The sequence below is a fragment of the Komagataella phaffii genome, chromosome 4 (genome assembly GCF_000027005.1).
Source record: "Komagataella phaffii GS115 chromosome 4, complete sequence".
Lineage (NCBI taxonomy): Eukaryota > Fungi > Ascomycota > Pichiomycetes > Pichiales > Pichiaceae > Komagataella > Komagataella phaffii.
The window spans coordinates 1,460,350-1,478,550 of record NC_012966.1 but is presented as its reverse complement, the minus strand read 5'-3'; the positions used below and the strand labels follow the sequence as shown (position 1 = coordinate 1,478,550).

The following is an 18,201-nucleotide window of genomic DNA, read 5'->3' as shown; positions in this document are numbered from 1 at the left end:
TTCTCATGGATTTTGTTCTAAAAGACTGATATATCTACCCACTATCTAAGATCAGAACATCAATTTTTTTTTTTTTTTTTGGACTGAAATTATTTTTCTAGGTTTACCCCATTCATTCCATCTTGGTCCCAGTAAAAAGAATGGCTTCAGTAGAAAGTATCTTTATTGGTTGCAATCGAGAACTGTATACCAGTGATTACAGTGAGAGGTTCAAACGGGTCGCTTTCGGGGCAGGAATCACCATTTCCATCTGGAACCCTCTTGCAAACGACTATAAGGGAGTAGTCACTACTCTAAAGTCGCATACAAAAGAGGTGCTGTGTGTCAAATGGGTCCCATTGACATCTTTTCTGCTATCTACTTCTGAGGATTGCTCAATAAAATTGTGGAAAGTTGACGACAATGGCACAGACTACGAATTAGTTGGCACCACCAACCATCATAAGCATAGTGTCACGAGTCTTGCATTGGCTGGCAGCTCGTTATTTTTGTCAGGGGATGCATCTGGATTATTGTGTTTCTGGCATATTTCAGGCAAAGGCGATCTAGAATTATTGCATGAGTTCACAGTCAAAGACGGATTTTACTCATTGTCTCTGGCCCTTCAACAGTTGTCTGATGGAGATTTCCTTGCACTGATAGGAGGCACCAACACTAATATTTACGTTTATTCTTTCAATTACGACAAGTCTCCGGCAAAGATTGCAAAGTTTGCTCAGTCTGCCGTATTAGCAGGACATGAAGATTGGGTGAAATCAATAGTGGTAAAAATGCATGAAGGTGATTTTTTTATTGCCAGTGGTGCTCAAGACAGATACATTAGGCTTTGGAAACTGAGTCTAAACGAAAAAATTGATGTTTCTGATGAGGATTCCACCAAGTTAACACTACTCAGTAATAAACAGTACAAATTTACCATCGGTCAGACCCGATGTGCAATTCACTTCGATGCTATCATCATGGGACACGATGATTGGATATCTCACTTGAACTGGCATCCAACTAAACTGGAGCTACTCTCAGCATCATCAGACACATCCGTTATGATCTGGAAACCTGATCCAATCAGCGGTATTTGGGTAGGTAAAACTAGGTTGGGTGAACTTAGTATGAAGGGTGCGTCAACAGCAACAGGATCATCTGGTGGGTTCTGGTCTTCACTATGGATATTTGAAAATGACAAACAATATATTTTGACGAATGGAAGAACAGGTTCCTGGAGATTGTGGTCATCTTCAAATGGAGATGACTGGGACCAACAGCTTGCCATTACCGGTGCTATAAAAAGTGTCACTGACTTGGAATGGTCAGAAAATGGAGAATATTTATTGGCAACCTCACTGGACCAAACCACAAGGCTTTACGCAAGATGGGTGTCTAATTCGGATGGCTCTCCGCATACTCCAACTTCATGGCACGAGTTTGCAAGACCCCAAATTCATGGTTACGATATGGTGTGTATATCCTGTTTGAGTAACAATAGGTTTATTTCCGGAGGAGAAGAAAAAATTCTGAGATCCTTTGATGAGCCAAAGGGAGTTGCAAAGCTATTAGAAAAATTCTGTAGCATGAGACAAACTCATATTGATGAAATGCCTGAGAGTGCTTCGTTGCCTGTTCTAGGCCTTTCTAACAAAGCAGAGAACGAGTCTGCCGTTACACACGAAAATATCAACAATGACGAAGAGGAGGAAGACCAATCCGAGAAGAATATTTCATATGAAGTCGTTTCCGCTCTTGATCAGCCTCCATTAGAAGATCACCTGCAAAGACATACTTTGTGGCCCGAAATTGAGAAGCTTTACGGACATGGTTATGAAATCACGGCAGTGGATTCATCTCCCGACAAACAATTGGTAGCTTCTTCTTGTAGGTCAAATACACCTGCACATGCTGTAGTCAGAGTTTTTGACACCAGAACGTGGCAGCAATTGCCCCAGGTACTTGAAGGTCACGATTTGACCATTACCAGATTGAAATTTTCTCCAAACAATCAATTCTTGCTCGCCGTGTCCAGGGATAGACGATTTTCCTTATGGAAAAGAACTGGAAGTGACTTGCAACAGTTTGAGCTTCTTAAGCTGCAAGAAAAGGCGCACTCGAGGATTATTTGGGATTGTTGTTGGGCACCTTCAGAATTGTCAGATTCGACGTTCTTCACCGTTTCTAGAGATAAACACATCAAGGCTTGGAGTTACGACGAAATCAAAAAAGATACGATTCAGCTCGCTTCTCTCAAGTTGGATGAACAAGTTACGGCAGTGGATTCGTTCAAAGCTGCTATTGATGGAAAAGCTGTAATTGCACTTGGCACAGAGTCTGGTAGTATAAAAGTGTTCTCTTTCAACAACAACAATGAATTTGTACTGATCAATGAGCTGGATTACAAGATCGTTCCTGGTGATAGAGTCAACAGAATATCCATTAGTCGAAACTTACAAGATAAAAAATTACTGATGGGAGTCGGCAGCAGTGATACGTCAACTCGTATTTATATTTTGTCTGTATAGATCGTCTAATATTTGCCCTACACCTTCTTCCTCAAACCATGGTCCAACTCTTGAACCATTGCAAGTACGCATAATTTTTTAAAGGGCCATCCATGCCAAAACTGAGAGGTGAAAAGTAGTAGAAAGAGTAGATAGTGCCCGCATAAAAGACAAAATAGATCAATGTTTTGATGTAGCAGTTCCTCTTGGCTGTCAAATAGTCTACAGTAAATCCCAGCAGGAACATGGCAAAGTAGAGAGCGGGAACATAATGGTGCACGTATGTGACCCTTTGCATCACAATGAATGGAGCAAAATGCAACGCCCAACCAAAAAATGGGACAAAACCCTTGATGACTAGCTCCCAGTACTGTCTAGAAGAGAGATTGAGTCTTTGTCTTTGCCATTGTAGGACTAAAATAAGAACAATCAAGCAAAAAACAGCCAAAGAAGCAGTTGACAACCAAGTATTAAATGGGCTACTCATCAAGAAGTATCTAGATTGTGAGGCGCTCCAACCACACATTCGGAGTCCAACATTAATGATAGGCCATTGCCACCATTGAGAAGCCAGTTTATCGAATTTATCAGGATCAGGCACTAAGGCGTTATTGGATGCTAACATCGCATAGTTCAGCATGACAAAGTCTCTCCAGAAGTAAGATTTTGGAGCTTTATATGAAGTAGCATTTGGCAGCTTTTTGTTCTTATGGTCCTCGATGTTCCACCACGTAGATTTGTCCCTTGAGGTCCAAGATGGTCGGCAGACTACTTCACCCTGCTTGAAACCCCAGCTTGGATATGCCATCCCAGTAGTGGCCAAGTAACATCCAATTCTCTTATGACGAAGTCTGAAGGAAGTAGATATAGGGTGAAGCAGTTCCTGGAATTTTAAATCTGATTCGTTGGCAGCGGCATATTTAGGGTCATCGGAATGAATTTGCTCTGCAACTTCCACAACCCACTCATCGTTTCCGTCTGAAACTTTTGCATTTCCGTAACATGATACTTCGTAGTATTGTTTACTAACATGAGCTTGAATTCTGTGAGAATGCAAGTTTGCACCAGTATGTTGATGTCTTAAACGAATGGTGTCACCATCTTTCATCATCTCTGGAACTGTTGAGTTATCATTTTCTTTAACTTGCTTCTTGCTGAGGACGGGGTAATGAACAATCCATTGGTTATTATTGTCTCTATGACCGTAGGTTGTAACTTGTTGTTGGTTAGATCCTTCGGGATAAATTGACCCATGGGAGTGCAAAAGATTTTGGGAAAGGCCTTGGGATCTTATTGTAAGTTCAGATCCATATGCAACATCTCTAGGGGCATCAATTAGAATTTTTGTTCCCTCCAAATTGGATTGGAACAGAGTTGACATTGAAGAAGCACCATCTCCATTCTTGTAAAGCACAGCAAAATGGATCTTAAAGGATAACATGTAGATGGCAAACGGTAGAATAATCAACGTTAGAATGCGCACTGCCCAATGAGTCAAGTACTTAGACCATTTAAGGTTTTCATCGTATCTCTTAACGGCAAGGTCAAGAATGGTATAAAGACCCACAAGGGCAGTTACGAACAGTCCAACAAGTTTGACACTGCATACACATCCAATAGATAAACCTGTAAAGGTCAACCAGAAGCACCACGGGTAAGTTAATTCTTTTCCTTGCTGTCTCAATGAATGAACTTTTGATAAACCCAGAAAGGTTGTTGTGGTGAAAAACAAAAGCATGGAATCCAACAGAATAAACTTCCCCAAAACAACGTAGGAGTTTTCAAAAACTACCATCAATGATATAAGGTAAACCGTGAGTAGAGAATATCCACATGATTTGGCAGTCCAATATGCCACAGGGGCACAAAGTGCACTGAAAACAGCATTGAATATCCTCATTACCTTGAAATCGAGATATTCTGGATACGTCACCCCACTCTTGAACTCAAACGACCCATTATAGCCAGCTATGTGCCCAGCCAAACCTGTAAGAAGTTTTCCCAGGGGAGGATGGACATCAAAATAGAACTGGTGCTTCAAGTAGAATGACCCAAACTTTCCGAAATGAGCTTCATCCCAAACAACCCTATCAGCTTTTCCTATTTGGTAAACTCGAAGAAAAATTGCCAAGGCAGTGATCACCAGAGGGCCAATTAAAGATTCAAGGCTCCAAACCCATGACTTAATTTTCACCTTACCCTGGCTATCAACAGAAGGATCATCTGAATTGTTCGTAGTGAACGTGGAAACTTTTGAATTATTGGCGTCCATCCGACTTCTCAGTTCATTTCTCTCTTCCTCTGTTGCCATCTCGGATTGTAGAGAACAATTTGTCAATGCAAGATACAGGTATGAGTCTGGTAGGCCACTTGTTCGTTATGCAAGACGAGGTATACTCGATGCTAGACCCCTTCTCGCTCACCTGATTATGTAATTTTTTTCCACATTTTAAAGCCAGACAGATATGTTTTCCACACAAGCCAAAAGAATGGCAGAAAATTAATCTTCAGACAATCTCTATAACTAATAGATGAGGCAAATACATTTATAGGTACCATTTTTCACTCCAATTGTTCTGGAATAGCACCTTTTCGAATCACTTAACGATCATTAGAAATTAAACATATCCCGTGTACCACTCAATATTTCAAGATATCTCGCTCTATATCAATTGAGAGAGGTTTGCCACTACCATCACCGACTACATTCCTAATGAGTGTTACAAGTGCAGTGTCGTCTGATTATAATTCAGGCGTATCCAATGTCCCCATAGAACACCAGTTTAATCCTTACTCTGGTAGGTATTATAATTCGGTCTTAAGACTGCTAACATGATTTCAATGGCAATAGTTACTAACATCAATTTCAAGACAACGGTGGTACAGTTTTGGGAATTGCCGGAGAAGACTTTGCAATTTTAGCAGGAGATACCAGACATACCACAGGCTATTCAATCAATTCCAGATATGAGCCAAAAGTGTTCTCGGTAGGAGACGAATTACTGATCACTGCGAATGGATTCGCAGCAGATGGAGACGCATTGGTCAAGAGATTCCGCAATCAGCTAAAATGGTATCATTTTGATCATAAAAAGAACTTGACGATTAAATCTGCGGCAAGATTCATACAACATTTGCTATATGGAAAACGATTCTTTCCTTACTATGTGCATACTATCATTGCGGGACTGGACGAAGAAGGTAAAGGAGCAGTCTACTCATTTGATCCTGTCGGTTCCTACGAAAGAGAACAATGTAGAGCGGGTGGGGGTGCTGCGTCTTTGATAATGCCTTTCCTAGATAATCAAGTGAATTTCAAGAACCAAATGGACCCTGACTCGAATGGAACAGCAAAGAAAGAACTGAAATACTTAAAATTGGACGAAGTAATCAGTCTGGTTAGAGACGCATTTTCATCGGCCACTGAGAGACACATTAACGTCGGTGACGGGCTGGAGATCCTGATCGTGACTAAAGATGGCGTCAGGACTGAATATTATCCTTTGAAGAAGGACTGATTTTTATTCCTGCAACACATATATACTTATTGATACACTATCTTTTGTTTTTCTATATTTCCATGTTCATTCTGGCAGCTTGAATTTCAAGTTCTTAACTACTTTCTTGTAGTAAATGTAGAAAAAGTCAGAATAGACAATAGTCTGTAAGATACCAGAAATGACTGCAATCTTGTCCATGCGACCCTCTGTGTAGTAACGGTAGATCCAATTGGGGATGTATAACGCTCTGTATAATCCAAGTGCAAATATGTAATGTGTGGTTAGTAATTGAGCTTCTCCCGTTCTCTGAAGAACCACTAATTGCGGAATGATAGCAACACTTTCTAACCAAAGACTGAAGCTCCACAAAATCTCCACAATACTAAATTCGTAGTTGAAGATCAAAGCGAAAACGAACGCTCCTCCAAAGAGATACCATACTGGGAAAATATCATTGGTCTTTTCACTGTTCTTTTTGTACCGATTTAACAAAAACACAACGTAAATGGAAGAGACAATGAAAAAGAGTTTCATCAGCGTGTTGTAAAGTGACACATATCTGAAAAAGAGGTCAAGATACCTGCTCACAAAGACTACGACATAAGCTGCTTGAGTTTTTAATGAGATACCTTGAGCAGACTTTGTTGTTGATACAGCATGTATTAGGATCAAGATGCTTATCAAATGAGAGATATCACCTGCGTGGTTAGAAAATTGGGTTTGATTCTTCAATTGAGCAGAGCGGAAACTTACCTAGGATTCTAAAGATGTTCATTTTGTTCTTAAAGTAGAGTGCTAACTTAGAAAGTGACACTTGCCAACTGTTGATTTGAGATGCGAAGGGGCGCGCCTGCTACACGAGACAATTCCGAAAGGTATCGTGATTACATAACCAGATAGATCCATTCTAGTCTACACCAAATGTATGTGATTGGTTTCTATCTTGCCTTCACAAATGGGAAGACTTCTATCTACAATTCCCTTAGTTGGGCATACTCTTCAAAGGAATTATCTGCTTCCCCAGACTCCTCAACATCTTTGTGGCGAGAGTCTGATAATGTTGACAGCCTAATGCTCTCAGTAACTAAGTCCTCAGCACCCTCTAGCAATTGAACAATTTCCACGGGGCCCAAATCTTCTTTGAAAAGCTTATGTGTTTGATCATAATATTCACGATAAGAGGCAAAATGGAAAACTGAAGGAGTTTTTGAAACTTGAAACTTCGAAACAATCTCAGCATTCTTGGCGTCGGAGACGTCTATTCTGACGAAGGTAGTCAAAGAGTCATCAAGCTCTTCAGCATAATATCTTGCCAGAGATTCGTAAAAGTTTGTGTAAGGGAACTCCCAGCCTCTAAGCCAAGGCTGTGAAAAAGCAACGAGAATATCCCTCTTAGTGTCTTTTATGATATCTTCTAGCTCCTCTGAAGTAGGCTGTTTGACATAAGAGTCTGGAAAGCTTGGAGTAACCCCTGTAACTTCATGAATATAATCAATGAAGTTCTGAGTGCCTCTGACACCGGTATAAGACCCCATGTCGGTTCCATCAGATGAAAAAATCTTCAAAACAGGAAACCCGACTACCTCGTATTTCTTTGAGACCCTCTTGTTGGCATACCCATTAATCTGGAATAGTTGCAACTTGGTGTCGTCGTATAAATCAGCTAGTGCAGCGAATTGAGGTGTCATCTCGTTACAATAATTGCAATAAGGGGAGTAGATGTACACGAAGGAGTACATACCTTGCTGCCCAAAAGCTTTTTTTTCAAAGTTTTTGTCCGTGAGTTCCCATATCGTACCAAAGACAGTTTGACAGAGAGCTAATAGAAGTAGCAGTAACGACTTCATTTTTGAGTGAAAAGTTCATAGATGCAAAAATTTATCTATTTCATCAGGCGGGGGATGAGTCGCGCATGGGCCAGGAACCAGAACCTGACGAAGTGTGGAAGTTGAGTACTGTTAAGAGAAATGCAGTGTATTAGTTACTGTCTTGGCATTGCTAGCTGTCCTTGATTAAGTCCATCCAAACGCTGTGACAATTTCGTTTCATTTCGCTTTACTGTACATTTGCTGATTGTCCATCTAATCAAACATCAGAAAGTCAATCGCGGTAGGGAATTGAAGGTATTTTGCTTCCACGGGTCCTTGGACCTCTTTAAATATATCAACCTCTTCCATTGCAATGGTACACCAAGTAAAGAAGAAATTCTTTTATGGGTTTGTGGGCCTCGTTGTGGGGGCTACATTGTATTCAATGTTTTTTACCACCTTCAAGCCCTCTAGCCGACGAACGATATCGAAAAAGCAATCCAAGAAGAAGGACACAGAGGTGGTCAAGGATGACATTCCCATTGACATTGAGGCTAAGCCAGTGGAAGAGATGAGCAGAACTGAGTTGTTTGGCTTTTTGGCAAAAGTAAGTTGGGCTTTACAGTCTTTTTTTCTTTTTTTTTACATTTTGTTGACGCTAACCGTGAATAGCGTAGACAGTACCCGTCTCTTGATACACCGCTTGGTGATCTAATCGAAAAAGTAAAGTCAATCAAGGAAGACGAGTTTTTAGTTGAGGCGAGTATTTAATGGTCTTGATGCTGTTTGTATGCTATTTGACTACAAGTCTAGTCGGTATGCTTTTCCGCCATAATCTTCTTCATCTTCATCTTCAGAGCTCATCAATGTCTGGTTTGCGTCATGCTTTCGAACATCATACAGGCAACTTCCAGATGCTTTGCGCTCCAAAGAATTTTGGTCGCTAGCTACGGAGTTGCTGCCTGAGGTGTTAAAGTTGTTAAAGAAACTATTGGCTTTTGTCACAAAACCCTGCTGAAATTTCTTAGAATCATTTAAAAAGTTCGAAGAGAGAGTAGTAAAATCCGTGCGGATTTTTTGGATTGCTCTGTTATCCTCAAAGTCTTGTTGCAAATTGAACAAACTTTTCCTGCTCTTGAGTGCAGATGGTTTTTTTTCATTGTTTTTCTCCATGATCCGTTTTAGTTCAGTCAATGGATTCTTAGCCGCCGTTGGTGGATTCTGATCCTTCTTTTGAACAGGGGACGGGTTTCTAGAATCGAACTCGGATTGGTACTTTCGTTCCAGTTCCGCAAGCTCCTGTTTGGCTATCTTTAATGTTTGAGCCAGGTCCACCACCTGTCGTTGCTTCTTAGCCAGTTGAAACAGGATATCGTTTTCCTTGTCCTCATGTACAGCAGATTTCAATGGAAGGTACATGGGGAGACCATCTCTCACCGGAGATGCCGCATTTTTGCCTATGGAAAACTTCAACAGTCCTGTTGACTCGCTAACTTGTCGTTGTGTGACAGGGGTTACTGGTTGGGTGTTGAGGAGTGCATCATTGTTAGCCAGAATGGGTATCGATTTCTTGTATTGTATGCCTCTTGGTGGTGTACTTGGGACGGCCATATACCAATGTTGTGTTGTTTACGGTACAGAATGGTGTGCGATCTTTTTGATAGGATCTTAAGGATTCTGGGTTCCGAATTGGGTTAAATGTAAATAGCGAATTAAAATATTTATATTTCACTTTTATAATATATCTGGAGATGAGGTTGAAGTACAGACGTTAAAGAAAAGGGCTGTGCTTGACAAAACATGATTTGTCCATCAAAACTGAATAGTTAATCAACTCAAATGGATTTCATTTCAGTTTTATTTTGGCCACTGGATATTAAGTTGCCTGCATCGTCAACTTTACTTGTTTCAAGCGAGACCATTTGTAAATCTTTAAAATGCAACTGCTATATAATAAATGATATTTTGCACCTTTAACCTTACACCGTAAAACGGATAGATCTCCAAGTAATTGACTGGATTTAAGTCTATCAAATCCTTATATTGTATCAAAATTGCATCGTTAAACATCATTCTGTCCCAAGGGAACAACATCCCAACACCGTCATTTCCTACCATCAAATCTATCTCTCTCCAGTTGGACCTCCAATTCAATGTCAGAGCTGCAGTACTTCCAACAAGTGTCTCAAGCTGTAAGGTTTCAAGATGGCTCATCACTGAGTAATCTCCTTTCCATAAGCATTCCAAATAACCTTCTTCAAGAAAGATCAAACTTCGCATTACCGCAACAAAACCGGATTGTTGACCAAAAATGGACCGATTTGGTCTCAACATATCTATCGCTTCTCAAATCAATTACCAAACATGGAGACCTCAAAAAGGCGTTTGAAACAAGTCTTGATCTAGTTTCCCAGCTCAACCGTATCGCTGATAATGAAACAAACTGGATTATCGGTCTTCTGATCCTCCTTTCTACTGAGCTGAAATATGTCGGAAATTTGTATAATAGTAACAAAGGTGATCAATCCACTCCCGAGCATTCAAGGGCACCTTTGGAGAAAATTGCTGATGTATTCAATAGGTCGTTCAAAATTTGTTTAAGTGACAAGAACCCTGATCTTGCAACTTCAAAGAAAATAGCAGTCTACTATTTTGCTGGAATACTGTTCAAACTTTACTTCACCATGAACAAGTTCGACCTGGCCAGCTCATTACAGAAAGTCTTACTTTCAGCATCATCTACTTTACCGAGCCTTCGAAAAGTCCCCAAATCTCACAGTACTGCATACCTCTACCTCAATGCTGTCCTCAACTGTTTTCACAATAAGTTTGAGGAAGCTCATAAAAATCTGACAAGTGCTCTCAGCACATGTTTAAAAACCAGCACAAAAAATATGCAATGTATAATACTATTATTGGCTCCGTTGCAGCTTCTAGTCACAAGAAAACTACCCAGCCAGAAATTGTACAGCCAGTTTTCAAAAGTGAAAAATCGATACCAAACAATCTTCGATTCGATTAAAGTTGGAGATTTGAAAACATTTGACGCTGAGTTTGTCAGATTGGAGGAGGTTCTTCTGAGAAACAATCTGTATGTAGTTTTTCTCAAACTTAGGCAGCTACCAGTTTTGACGCTACTGAAACAAGTTCACAACGTTCGAAACTCACATCTCGTCAAGATTGCAGACATGACCACAGCTTTGAACTTCAGTTTAACCCACGAAGCAAATCAAAATGTACTTTCATCTGGGGAAGCAGAACAGCACATTTCAATTCTAATAGCAATTGGCTACGTCAAAGGTTACATATCGCATGGAAACCAAGTTGCAGTGCTGAGCAAAACTAAACCATTTCCAATATCTTAAACTAACGTAGACATTCTTTTTATGTATGAAACCCCCCAAAACATAGAGAAGGGGGAGAATTTGTAAGCTAAATCTTACTTTTCAATCACTGTCCTCCTCTTCAGCCTCGTCCAACCATTTCAGGAATGGTTTGGCAGCTTTTCTGACCTTTTTTGAAACGTCTTTAGGTACAAACTTTTTGGAGACATGAGTACCCCAGTCCTGTATAACCGCCTCGGAGACTAAGTCCTCATCGTAAAGAATCATTACAATTTTTGGAACAGCTGGTATTAGATCTGTGAATTGTAAGCCCACTAATCTTTCGATACCTCCTAGCAACGACTTTTCAGCATTTTCGTTAGTAATCAGTTTTCCTAGCAGTCCTTTGTGCTCAGGGATTTGATTGAGAATATCTTCATCGAATAAAGCTTGTGCTAGAACTTGCAGTATCTTTTCATCCTCTACGATATCCAAATCGGAAGCTCTCTTGTAGATATCAACATCACTAGGCAATTCGGATTTGTCAAAACCCAATAACCATTCACCAAACTCATCTAGAGCACTAAGTTCTTCATTTACAGTAAGTCCTTCCAATTCTTGTGCTCTTTTCCTGATTGCCTCCTCAGACATGTCTACTGCCCACTCGTCATCAGCAACTTCTTGAACTTCTGGAAGGGCAGAAGCCTCAGCATTGATCTTTCGTGCCAGCTCGTCTATATCATCATCGTCGTCTGCAGGAATGGCGTCAGCATCTGTGGATTTTTGTCCGGAGGCAATATCCGAAATCGAAACACCACCACCAACGACGTTGGCAGAAGCTGTAGCAGCTTTTCTATTCTTCTTAGATTTGGCACTTTCAGGAGGATTCTTTTCAATGTAAGTAGCCAATTTGTGACGAGGGTCAATTTTTGTCTTGGAACCACAGGCCTTGCAATCTCTGGTCAAAGTTCCGTCTTTTTCAATGATGATATCGGTCTCAGGATTCTTACATGAACCACACAGCACAAACTTGTTGATAAAACCGTCCAGACAGTCCTGTAATTTGGAAGCTTCGTGAACACCGTTAACCAAAGATCTTTCTTGGGAAGTCTGAGCACCAAGTTCAAAACCAAAGTATTTCAGAACGTAAATGGTGGGTCTATTTAAAGCTCTTGCCACATCGGGTAGGTTCAGAACAGCAGTCTTGATACCATTTCCTCTTCCTTCCGTCTTCGCCTGAATAAGAGGCATCTTATAACGGTAAAACGGATCCGTGTTATCACGGCAAATATTGACGAACGACATGGTGGGCTAAAAAGGGATAGTCAGAAGGTTGAAGGTTTCCACTTAAGCTATGTTCAAAAATTTTTATTGGGAAAATAATCGCGACTAGATTTTCTCTACTTACTAAAAAGATTAATGGTTGAACACAAGAGAGACAAAAGTCTGAGTAGCATTCAGAGCTTCATACTTGACATTTGCATCTGGTGAGTTAAGCAGAGCCATAATCTTAGCTTTTGCTCCAAGCTTGTTCAGAACATCCAATGATTCTGGGAGATGTTTTAATAGTTCGGCGACATCATGACATACGATAGCTTGGTTGAGGTACTTTTGGCTGGGCTCTAGGTCGCTGCTGCCTTCCAAGAGTGATAACAACGTCTTTAAATGCTTCCAATTCTGTTCCTTGAACACAGCAGAATTATCTATCCAGAATTGCTCCGCCTTGTGAGCTGGAGACCATGTCAACTTTCCAGTCTTAAGTTCATTCTCATACTCGTCGAACGTAGTAAGGGTGATAACGGTTTCATTGACTACAGTCAGTAGATTCTCCAGGTCAACTTTAAGTTCCTCATCGGTCCACTTTCTCTCGTTAAGTTTCTTTACAGTTATGAGACCTTTGTGGAGTAACACAACTTTGACAATAGCTTCGTTGTTATCCACAGATACCAAGTTTAAAAGTGAAGACACAGCCACTCTAACGAGTTTTTCTTTAACAGACTCCTTAGCAATGTTCAAAAGTAGGGGGACGATTTCTGGATGTTGGTTAGGAAGTTCGTTCACAATATCTTTGTTGAAGGTTAGCAGCCAAACAGACAACAAAGCATAGTATTTGAGTTGAAGGTCTGAGGTCTTGTTTTCAAATAAGTTCAACAAATCCTTCAGCCACTTGTTGGGTCCATTCCAGAAAAGATCTCTATAAATCTTGACTGAAAGCAGCTCCTTCAGTAATTGTGCACCAATGAATTGTAGGTTGATATCATCATTGCTCAACAACTTTTCAAATAGATATTGGTATAATTCATTGATAAATGGTGTAGTATCTTTCAAATTGTCCGCAAGCTTGGTCTTGTCTTGCAAGACGAAAAGGAGAGTCAGATTGTAAGAAGAAAGCAAGGATACAACTTGATCAGGACTGTTCAAATACTTGGAAAATGCAGCATACGGTAAACTGGAATCAATTTTGTTCAATGCCAAAAGAGATTCTTGAAATCCGTCCAATTCAATTAGTAAGTCATTGGTCAACACGGACAGTAGTCGAATAATATCGTCCTTGGTGGTTCTATTGAGGAGATTTACAATCGTTGTTGCGTAACTGTCTTTGTTGTTCCCGATGATGGCAATCTTATCTTCAATACCCTTCTTTTCAAGGACCTTGAACTTGCTGACTTCATCTTCAGTGATGTCTCTACTCTTGACATATATTGTCCATGGGACGCTTCTATTTCTAGCTATCTGTTTGTCTTCGTCCAAATGAACACTGTCAATCACTAAGACCTAAATGAGAGTTGTTAGTAAATCCCGCTTCTAATCAATTAACATATTCGTCTGCTAGCCGAACGGTTACATACTTGTGTGGCCATTTCAGTCGATTGATATACTGAGCTGTCTCTTGGAGTTGAAGTTTGGCTGCCACTACTCGATTTTTGGTAGACATTATTCTCAATTCGCGGTAAGTCTCTTTAAAAACGATTACTTACGTAATACCATTTTTAATTAACACTCTTACACCAGTCTCGCTTGTTTATGGTAGTGAGTGAGTGTTTACCTTACTGATCTACGTGCTAGTACGAGCTTATGCCCCCAAAGAAGATTGACAAGAGGTTTTTGTATCTCCGAGAACGAGATCAGACCTTTTTGGGAACAACAACTCCTCGAGGGAAGGAATTGTATCAATGGCCTCACGTTGAGCCCTCAGGGACGCAAATGGCAGAGGCTGGCTTTTATTTTACACCTACGAAACTCCGCACGGATGAAGTTACGTGTTTTCATTGTAAGAAAAGGTTTTCAAACATCCACTTAGACTCCACGGATGTCTCTGCTTGGCATCTTGAGCAGAGCCCTAAATGTTACTATGCGAAATTATTGGTTCTGAAACTCAGCACTGAATCACCTCCTCCGGAGTTTTCCATTCAAGACTATAAAGATTTGTGCTTGAACACTTATCAAAACTGGCCCCACGAGCATGTTGAAGGGTTGTCAGCTGCTAGTATGAGCGATGCTGGCATGTATTACTCTCCTTCCAATAACGGGGACGATTCTGTTACCTGCGCACTATGCGGAGTCGAGCTGGATGGGTGGGAGCCATCAGATAACCCACATGAAGAACATCAAAAAAGCAATCCCAGCTGTCTCTTGTTTGTGCCAAACGAGGCACAAGAACGGCGAGGTTCTAGAAGTGAGGCAATTATTGAACAAGAGATTGAAGATGTTTCCACACAAGATGAGAAAGATGACTCCTACACTTACATAGAATCTGAACCTGAAATGTCTAGTCCTATGAAAACCAAGATTGCCTCTTCAGTTCATAGTTTCAAAAGAAGAAGGCGGAAAAAGTATGGAATTGGAAACACAAGTAATTCCAGAGAACTGGAACTCTCTGATGACGAATTTCACTCATCTAGTATTCCCCAAGTTGATATCACCAACGAGGAAAGTGAAATCACCCGCAAAAGGAAGATCGACAGTGTGACAAGAAACGTGCGTAAGCCCAAACGTTCTGCACTACTTGATGCCTCTGATGATAGTATTCAATTCTCGGTTTCTCCGAAAAAGAACAATAGCCAGTTAAAGATGCTTGAAACTTCGATGCTTGATAAAAAGAATAGCGATGGTGACTGGAAAACTAAGACGCCAGATAATAAAGTTAGCTCAAGCCCTTCCAAACGATCCAGTAGCCAAAGCAATGAAGAAGGTCTCACAGGTGAATTGATCAACCTTCGTAATTCGCCCCAAATGGCTAGCAAAAATATAGCAACAGAAATCCAAGAACAAAAGAATCCCCAAACATCCAACAGTTCTGTCATTAAAGTAAGTCGAAACTCATTATTGGAAGATGCCAATTCCCTGGAAGAATTGCCTGAACGAGAAGATTCAAATCGCAAAGGACCCTATCATTCTTCTCTTTACGATGAAAGGTCCGAAAATGTGATTGCATTAAATGATGAGGCGGATCAAGTTAGTGAACCTTTTCCGGTTTCACCAGAAGATATCATTGACGTTGACGTACCTGATGAGGATACACAAAAGCAGCTTGAATCACCTAATCACTTAGAACTCGGTTCTACTCCTTACATAACGAACGACGTGGACACAACCGAAAAAAGCCTTCATAGGGGACGTACTTCCAACCAAGACTTCCAAATTGTTGAAGATTCGCAGGCATCAAACAACCTGATTATTTCAGCCACGAAAAAGGAGCAACACATTGACAATAACTTAAAAGACTCCAGTATTTTCCATAGTCAAGACACAGCGACAGAAAAGAGCAAAAACTCTCGGTCCAAAATTACCGCATTTATTCTTGAGAGCTTTTCACTCCATGGAAATCAAGGTTTAAGCGAACAGTTGTCCAAGAAAGCTTCCATAAAGGTTGATGCTCTCACAATTTCAGAGCTTATATCTTCTCCCATCTTTTTGGATAAATTTCAGTATATCAAGTGCCGGGAACCGGAACAGAAAGAGAAGTATACGTCGTATTCATTCTATTACAGTCAGATAGGACTGGGAACATCTACCTTGAAAGCTGCCACGCACAAGCTAACAGTCAAAATATACTTTAGTGACCCCTCAGTATGGCATTTGAAAGCTGTCCGGATGGGTAGGGAGTATTTTTCAGAGCTATATGCGAAGACCAACCCATCTGACTCATCAGTGCTTAAAATTCCTGTTTCAGACGCAAATAATGCAACAAAAGAAGAATTAGAGGGAATGCAGCCAAATGAGAAAGAGGATTGGGGGATTGAAGAAATGCCCAAAGAACAGTTAGAGAACGAAAATAGGAAAGATGGCTTAGTTTCAGATGCAGCTCCTTTTGATCAAGCATTACCAATTCCTTATTCTCAATCAGAGGCAGAAGCAAACGGCTCCGAAATTGCATCTCAAATGAAGAAAAGACTGTCGATTCAAACGGATGCGTTGTCTAACCTGCCGATTGTTGTAGATACAGGTAATCCAGATAAGCTTGCAATTACAGCTATAAGTGAGCCTGAAGAGGACAATGAAGTAATGCTAGATGAACCAATGCCAGACATTGGGCAGATTGGTGAAGAAGACATTGTTGAACCCCCCACTGAGAATCGTAAAGCACAAATCATCAATTCTCAAGAACCCAGACAACACTCACCGTTTCAACTAAATAAAAATGAAGTCTCCGAACCCATGGCAGATGATCCATCTATCGTGAAGACCTCTTGTGAACCCTTAGGATCAAATGAGCTGATCGAAGAAAACATTCTTTCGGATCATTCTCAAAAAGACTTAAGTTCCGTTTTGTTTTCGGAATCAAATGAAAAGGAGGTGTCCAATAACATTCGGGAATCAGTTGAAAAGCGGCTATCTAGTAATGATCAGGAATCAAAGAATGTTTCAATTAACGTGCAGGAATCAACTGAAAAGCGGTTATCTAGTACTGATCAGGAATCAAAAGAAAAAGAGGTGTCCGATTACATTCAGGAATCAGCTGAAAAGCAGATGTCTAATAGTTTTCAGGAACCAAATGAAAAAAGGAGATCCAATAGTATTCAACTATCAAAAGAAGGGGGGCAAGAGCTTGCTCTGGCTGTGGAAGATAAGAAAGAGTCAGCTACCAACCAGATCGTCAATCAAGGAGTCAAGCCAATAGTAAAAGTATCTCATCAGAATGATGAACTCTCTACAAGTATTCCAAAACCACAGCCAGAAGAAGAAAGAATTCTAAGTAAGTTGACAGTTCTTTCAATGGTGAGTGATGCATCTGTAAAGTCAAGAGATGCTTTCTTTGAACATGAGAAAGTGAAGCCTAATGAGATTCAAGACGATTTGTCCAGCAAAGTTACATTACTATCTGAAAATTTGGCTGACAATGCTAGTCGAAATGTCACTGCTTCTGATCACAATGGCCCTCAGTGTGACAGATCTTTAAGCACTGATGTTATTGATGACACCAAGGACAATTCTAACTCCCAGCATCAAAATTCAGCTACTTGCACAACTTCTTCTGAAGCTAAAACCCCTTCCAAAGTTTCTCTTCATGACATACCTATCCGTGAAGGTGGTGAACATCCAGCTGATCATCTAAATCTAAACTCATCTGGTGCAAGAATGTCGTTTAAAACCTCACCTTTGGGACTTTCCACTTCTCCCAATGCCTTTTTGGAGATTGATGCCCCAGAATTGAAGGAGGCTAATGAATCAAAATCGAATCAACTTTGGAAAAAGTGTGATCGTAGAGTGATTTCCGATTCACTTGATCAGTTTGATCAAAGTGCAAAATTACTAAAGAAGATCACCGAAAGTTCGTTCCATGGGTTATCAGATGATACAGATGGATTATTGACAGCATTTATTGCTGAGATGCCGGAAGAGGAGTTGAATATGACCATAAGAGAATGGTGTATTCACAATGCTCTCCAGAATAAAGCTCTACTGGAAGCAACCTATGATAAGATGATTAAGAAGTTTCAAGATGAAGCAGAAAACGCTGTTACGATTCTAAGAGGGTTAGAAGTCGATGATTGAGGCAATAATACTAAATCTGTAAATTAGATTGCAAACTATCTAGTTTAGACTAACGAATTTGCCTAACGTTCCTATTGTCTTTTCT

General features: G+C 40.4%; 11 protein-coding genes across 11 annotated transcripts; 5 read left to right on the top strand and 6 right to left on the bottom strand.

Moving 5' to 3' along the window:
• Positions 1–140: 140 nt before the first annotated feature.
• Positions 141–2,510, top strand: PAS_chr4_0778 (Subunit of Elongator complex, which is required for modification of wobble nucleosides in tRNA; the record flags this gene model as incomplete). Its single annotated transcript, XM_002494177.1, has 1 exon — positions 141–2,510. One exon carries the CDS (start codon positions 141–143, stop codon positions 2,508–2,510), a length of 2,370 nt encoding a protein of 789 aa, XP_002494222.1.
• Positions 2,511–2,541: 31 nt separating this feature from the next.
• On the bottom strand, positions 2,542–4,800 carry PAS_chr4_0777 (Protein O-mannosyltransferase, transfers mannose from dolichyl phosphate-D-mannose; the record flags this gene model as incomplete). Its single annotated transcript, XM_002494176.1, has 1 exon — positions 2,542–4,800. One exon carries the CDS (start codon positions 4,798–4,800, stop codon positions 2,542–2,544), a length of 2,259 nt encoding a protein of 752 aa, XP_002494221.1.
• Positions 4,801–5,202: 402 nt separating this feature from the next.
• PAS_chr4_0776 (Beta 6 subunit of the 20S proteasome) lies at positions 5,203–6,007 on the top strand (the record flags this gene model as incomplete). The annotated part of the gene is made up of 2 exons (XM_002494175.1): positions 5,203–5,287; positions 5,361–6,007. The coding sequence occupies 2 exons, from the start codon at positions 5,203–5,205 to the stop codon at positions 6,005–6,007; spliced, it is 732 nt and encodes a 243-aa protein (XP_002494220.1).
• Positions 6,008–6,073: 66 nt separating this feature from the next.
• PAS_chr4_0775 (uncharacterized protein) lies at positions 6,074–6,764 on the bottom strand (the record flags this gene model as incomplete). Its single annotated transcript, XM_002494174.1, has 2 exons — positions 6,074–6,687; positions 6,743–6,764. 2 exons carry the CDS (start codon positions 6,762–6,764, stop codon positions 6,074–6,076), a joined length of 636 nt encoding a protein of 211 aa, XP_002494219.1.
• Positions 6,765–6,960: 196 nt separating this feature from the next.
• On the bottom strand, positions 6,961–7,836 carry PAS_chr4_0991 (uncharacterized protein; the record flags this gene model as incomplete). The annotated part of the gene is made up of 1 exon (XM_002494173.1): positions 6,961–7,836. The coding sequence occupies one exon, from the start codon at positions 7,834–7,836 to the stop codon at positions 6,961–6,963; it is 876 nt and encodes a 291-aa protein (XP_002494218.1).
• A 334-nt stretch (positions 7,837–8,170) lies between these two features.
• PAS_chr4_0774 (Hypothetical protein) lies at positions 8,171–8,512 on the top strand (the record flags this gene model as incomplete). The annotated part of the gene is made up of 1 exon (XM_002494172.1): positions 8,171–8,512. The coding sequence occupies one exon, from the start codon at positions 8,171–8,173 to the stop codon at positions 8,510–8,512; it is 342 nt and encodes a 113-aa protein (XP_002494217.1).
• An 86-nt stretch (positions 8,513–8,598) lies between these two features.
• PAS_chr4_0773 (Hypothetical protein) lies at positions 8,599–9,408 on the bottom strand (the record flags this gene model as incomplete). Its single annotated transcript, XM_002494171.1, has 1 exon — positions 8,599–9,408. One exon carries the CDS (start codon positions 9,406–9,408, stop codon positions 8,599–8,601), a length of 810 nt encoding a protein of 269 aa, XP_002494216.1.
• Positions 9,409–9,950: 542 nt separating this feature from the next.
• Positions 9,951–11,162, top strand: PAS_chr4_0772 (Subunit of the Cop9 signalosome; the record flags this gene model as incomplete). The annotated part of the gene is made up of 1 exon (XM_002494170.1): positions 9,951–11,162. The coding sequence occupies one exon, from the start codon at positions 9,951–9,953 to the stop codon at positions 11,160–11,162; it is 1,212 nt and encodes a 403-aa protein (XP_002494215.1).
• Positions 11,163–11,243: 81 nt separating this feature from the next.
• On the bottom strand, positions 11,244–12,425 carry PAS_chr4_0771 (Translation initiation factor eIF-5; the record flags this gene model as incomplete). Its single annotated transcript, XM_002494169.1, has 1 exon — positions 11,244–12,425. The coding sequence occupies one exon, from the start codon at positions 12,423–12,425 to the stop codon at positions 11,244–11,246; it is 1,182 nt and encodes a 393-aa protein (XP_002494214.1).
• Positions 12,426–12,536: 111 nt separating this feature from the next.
• On the bottom strand, positions 12,537–13,981 carry PAS_chr4_0990 (uncharacterized protein; the record flags this gene model as incomplete). Its single annotated transcript, XM_002494168.1, has 2 exons — positions 12,537–13,895; positions 13,970–13,981. 2 exons carry the CDS (start codon positions 13,979–13,981, stop codon positions 12,537–12,539), a joined length of 1,371 nt encoding a protein of 456 aa, XP_002494213.1.
• Positions 13,982–14,195: 214 nt separating this feature from the next.
• On the top strand, positions 14,196–18,116 carry PAS_chr4_0770 (Hypothetical protein; the record flags this gene model as incomplete). Its single annotated transcript, XM_002494167.1, has 1 exon — positions 14,196–18,116. The coding sequence occupies one exon, from the start codon at positions 14,196–14,198 to the stop codon at positions 18,114–18,116; it is 3,921 nt and encodes a 1,306-aa protein (XP_002494212.1).
• Between the last annotated feature and the right edge of the window lie 85 nt (positions 18,117–18,201).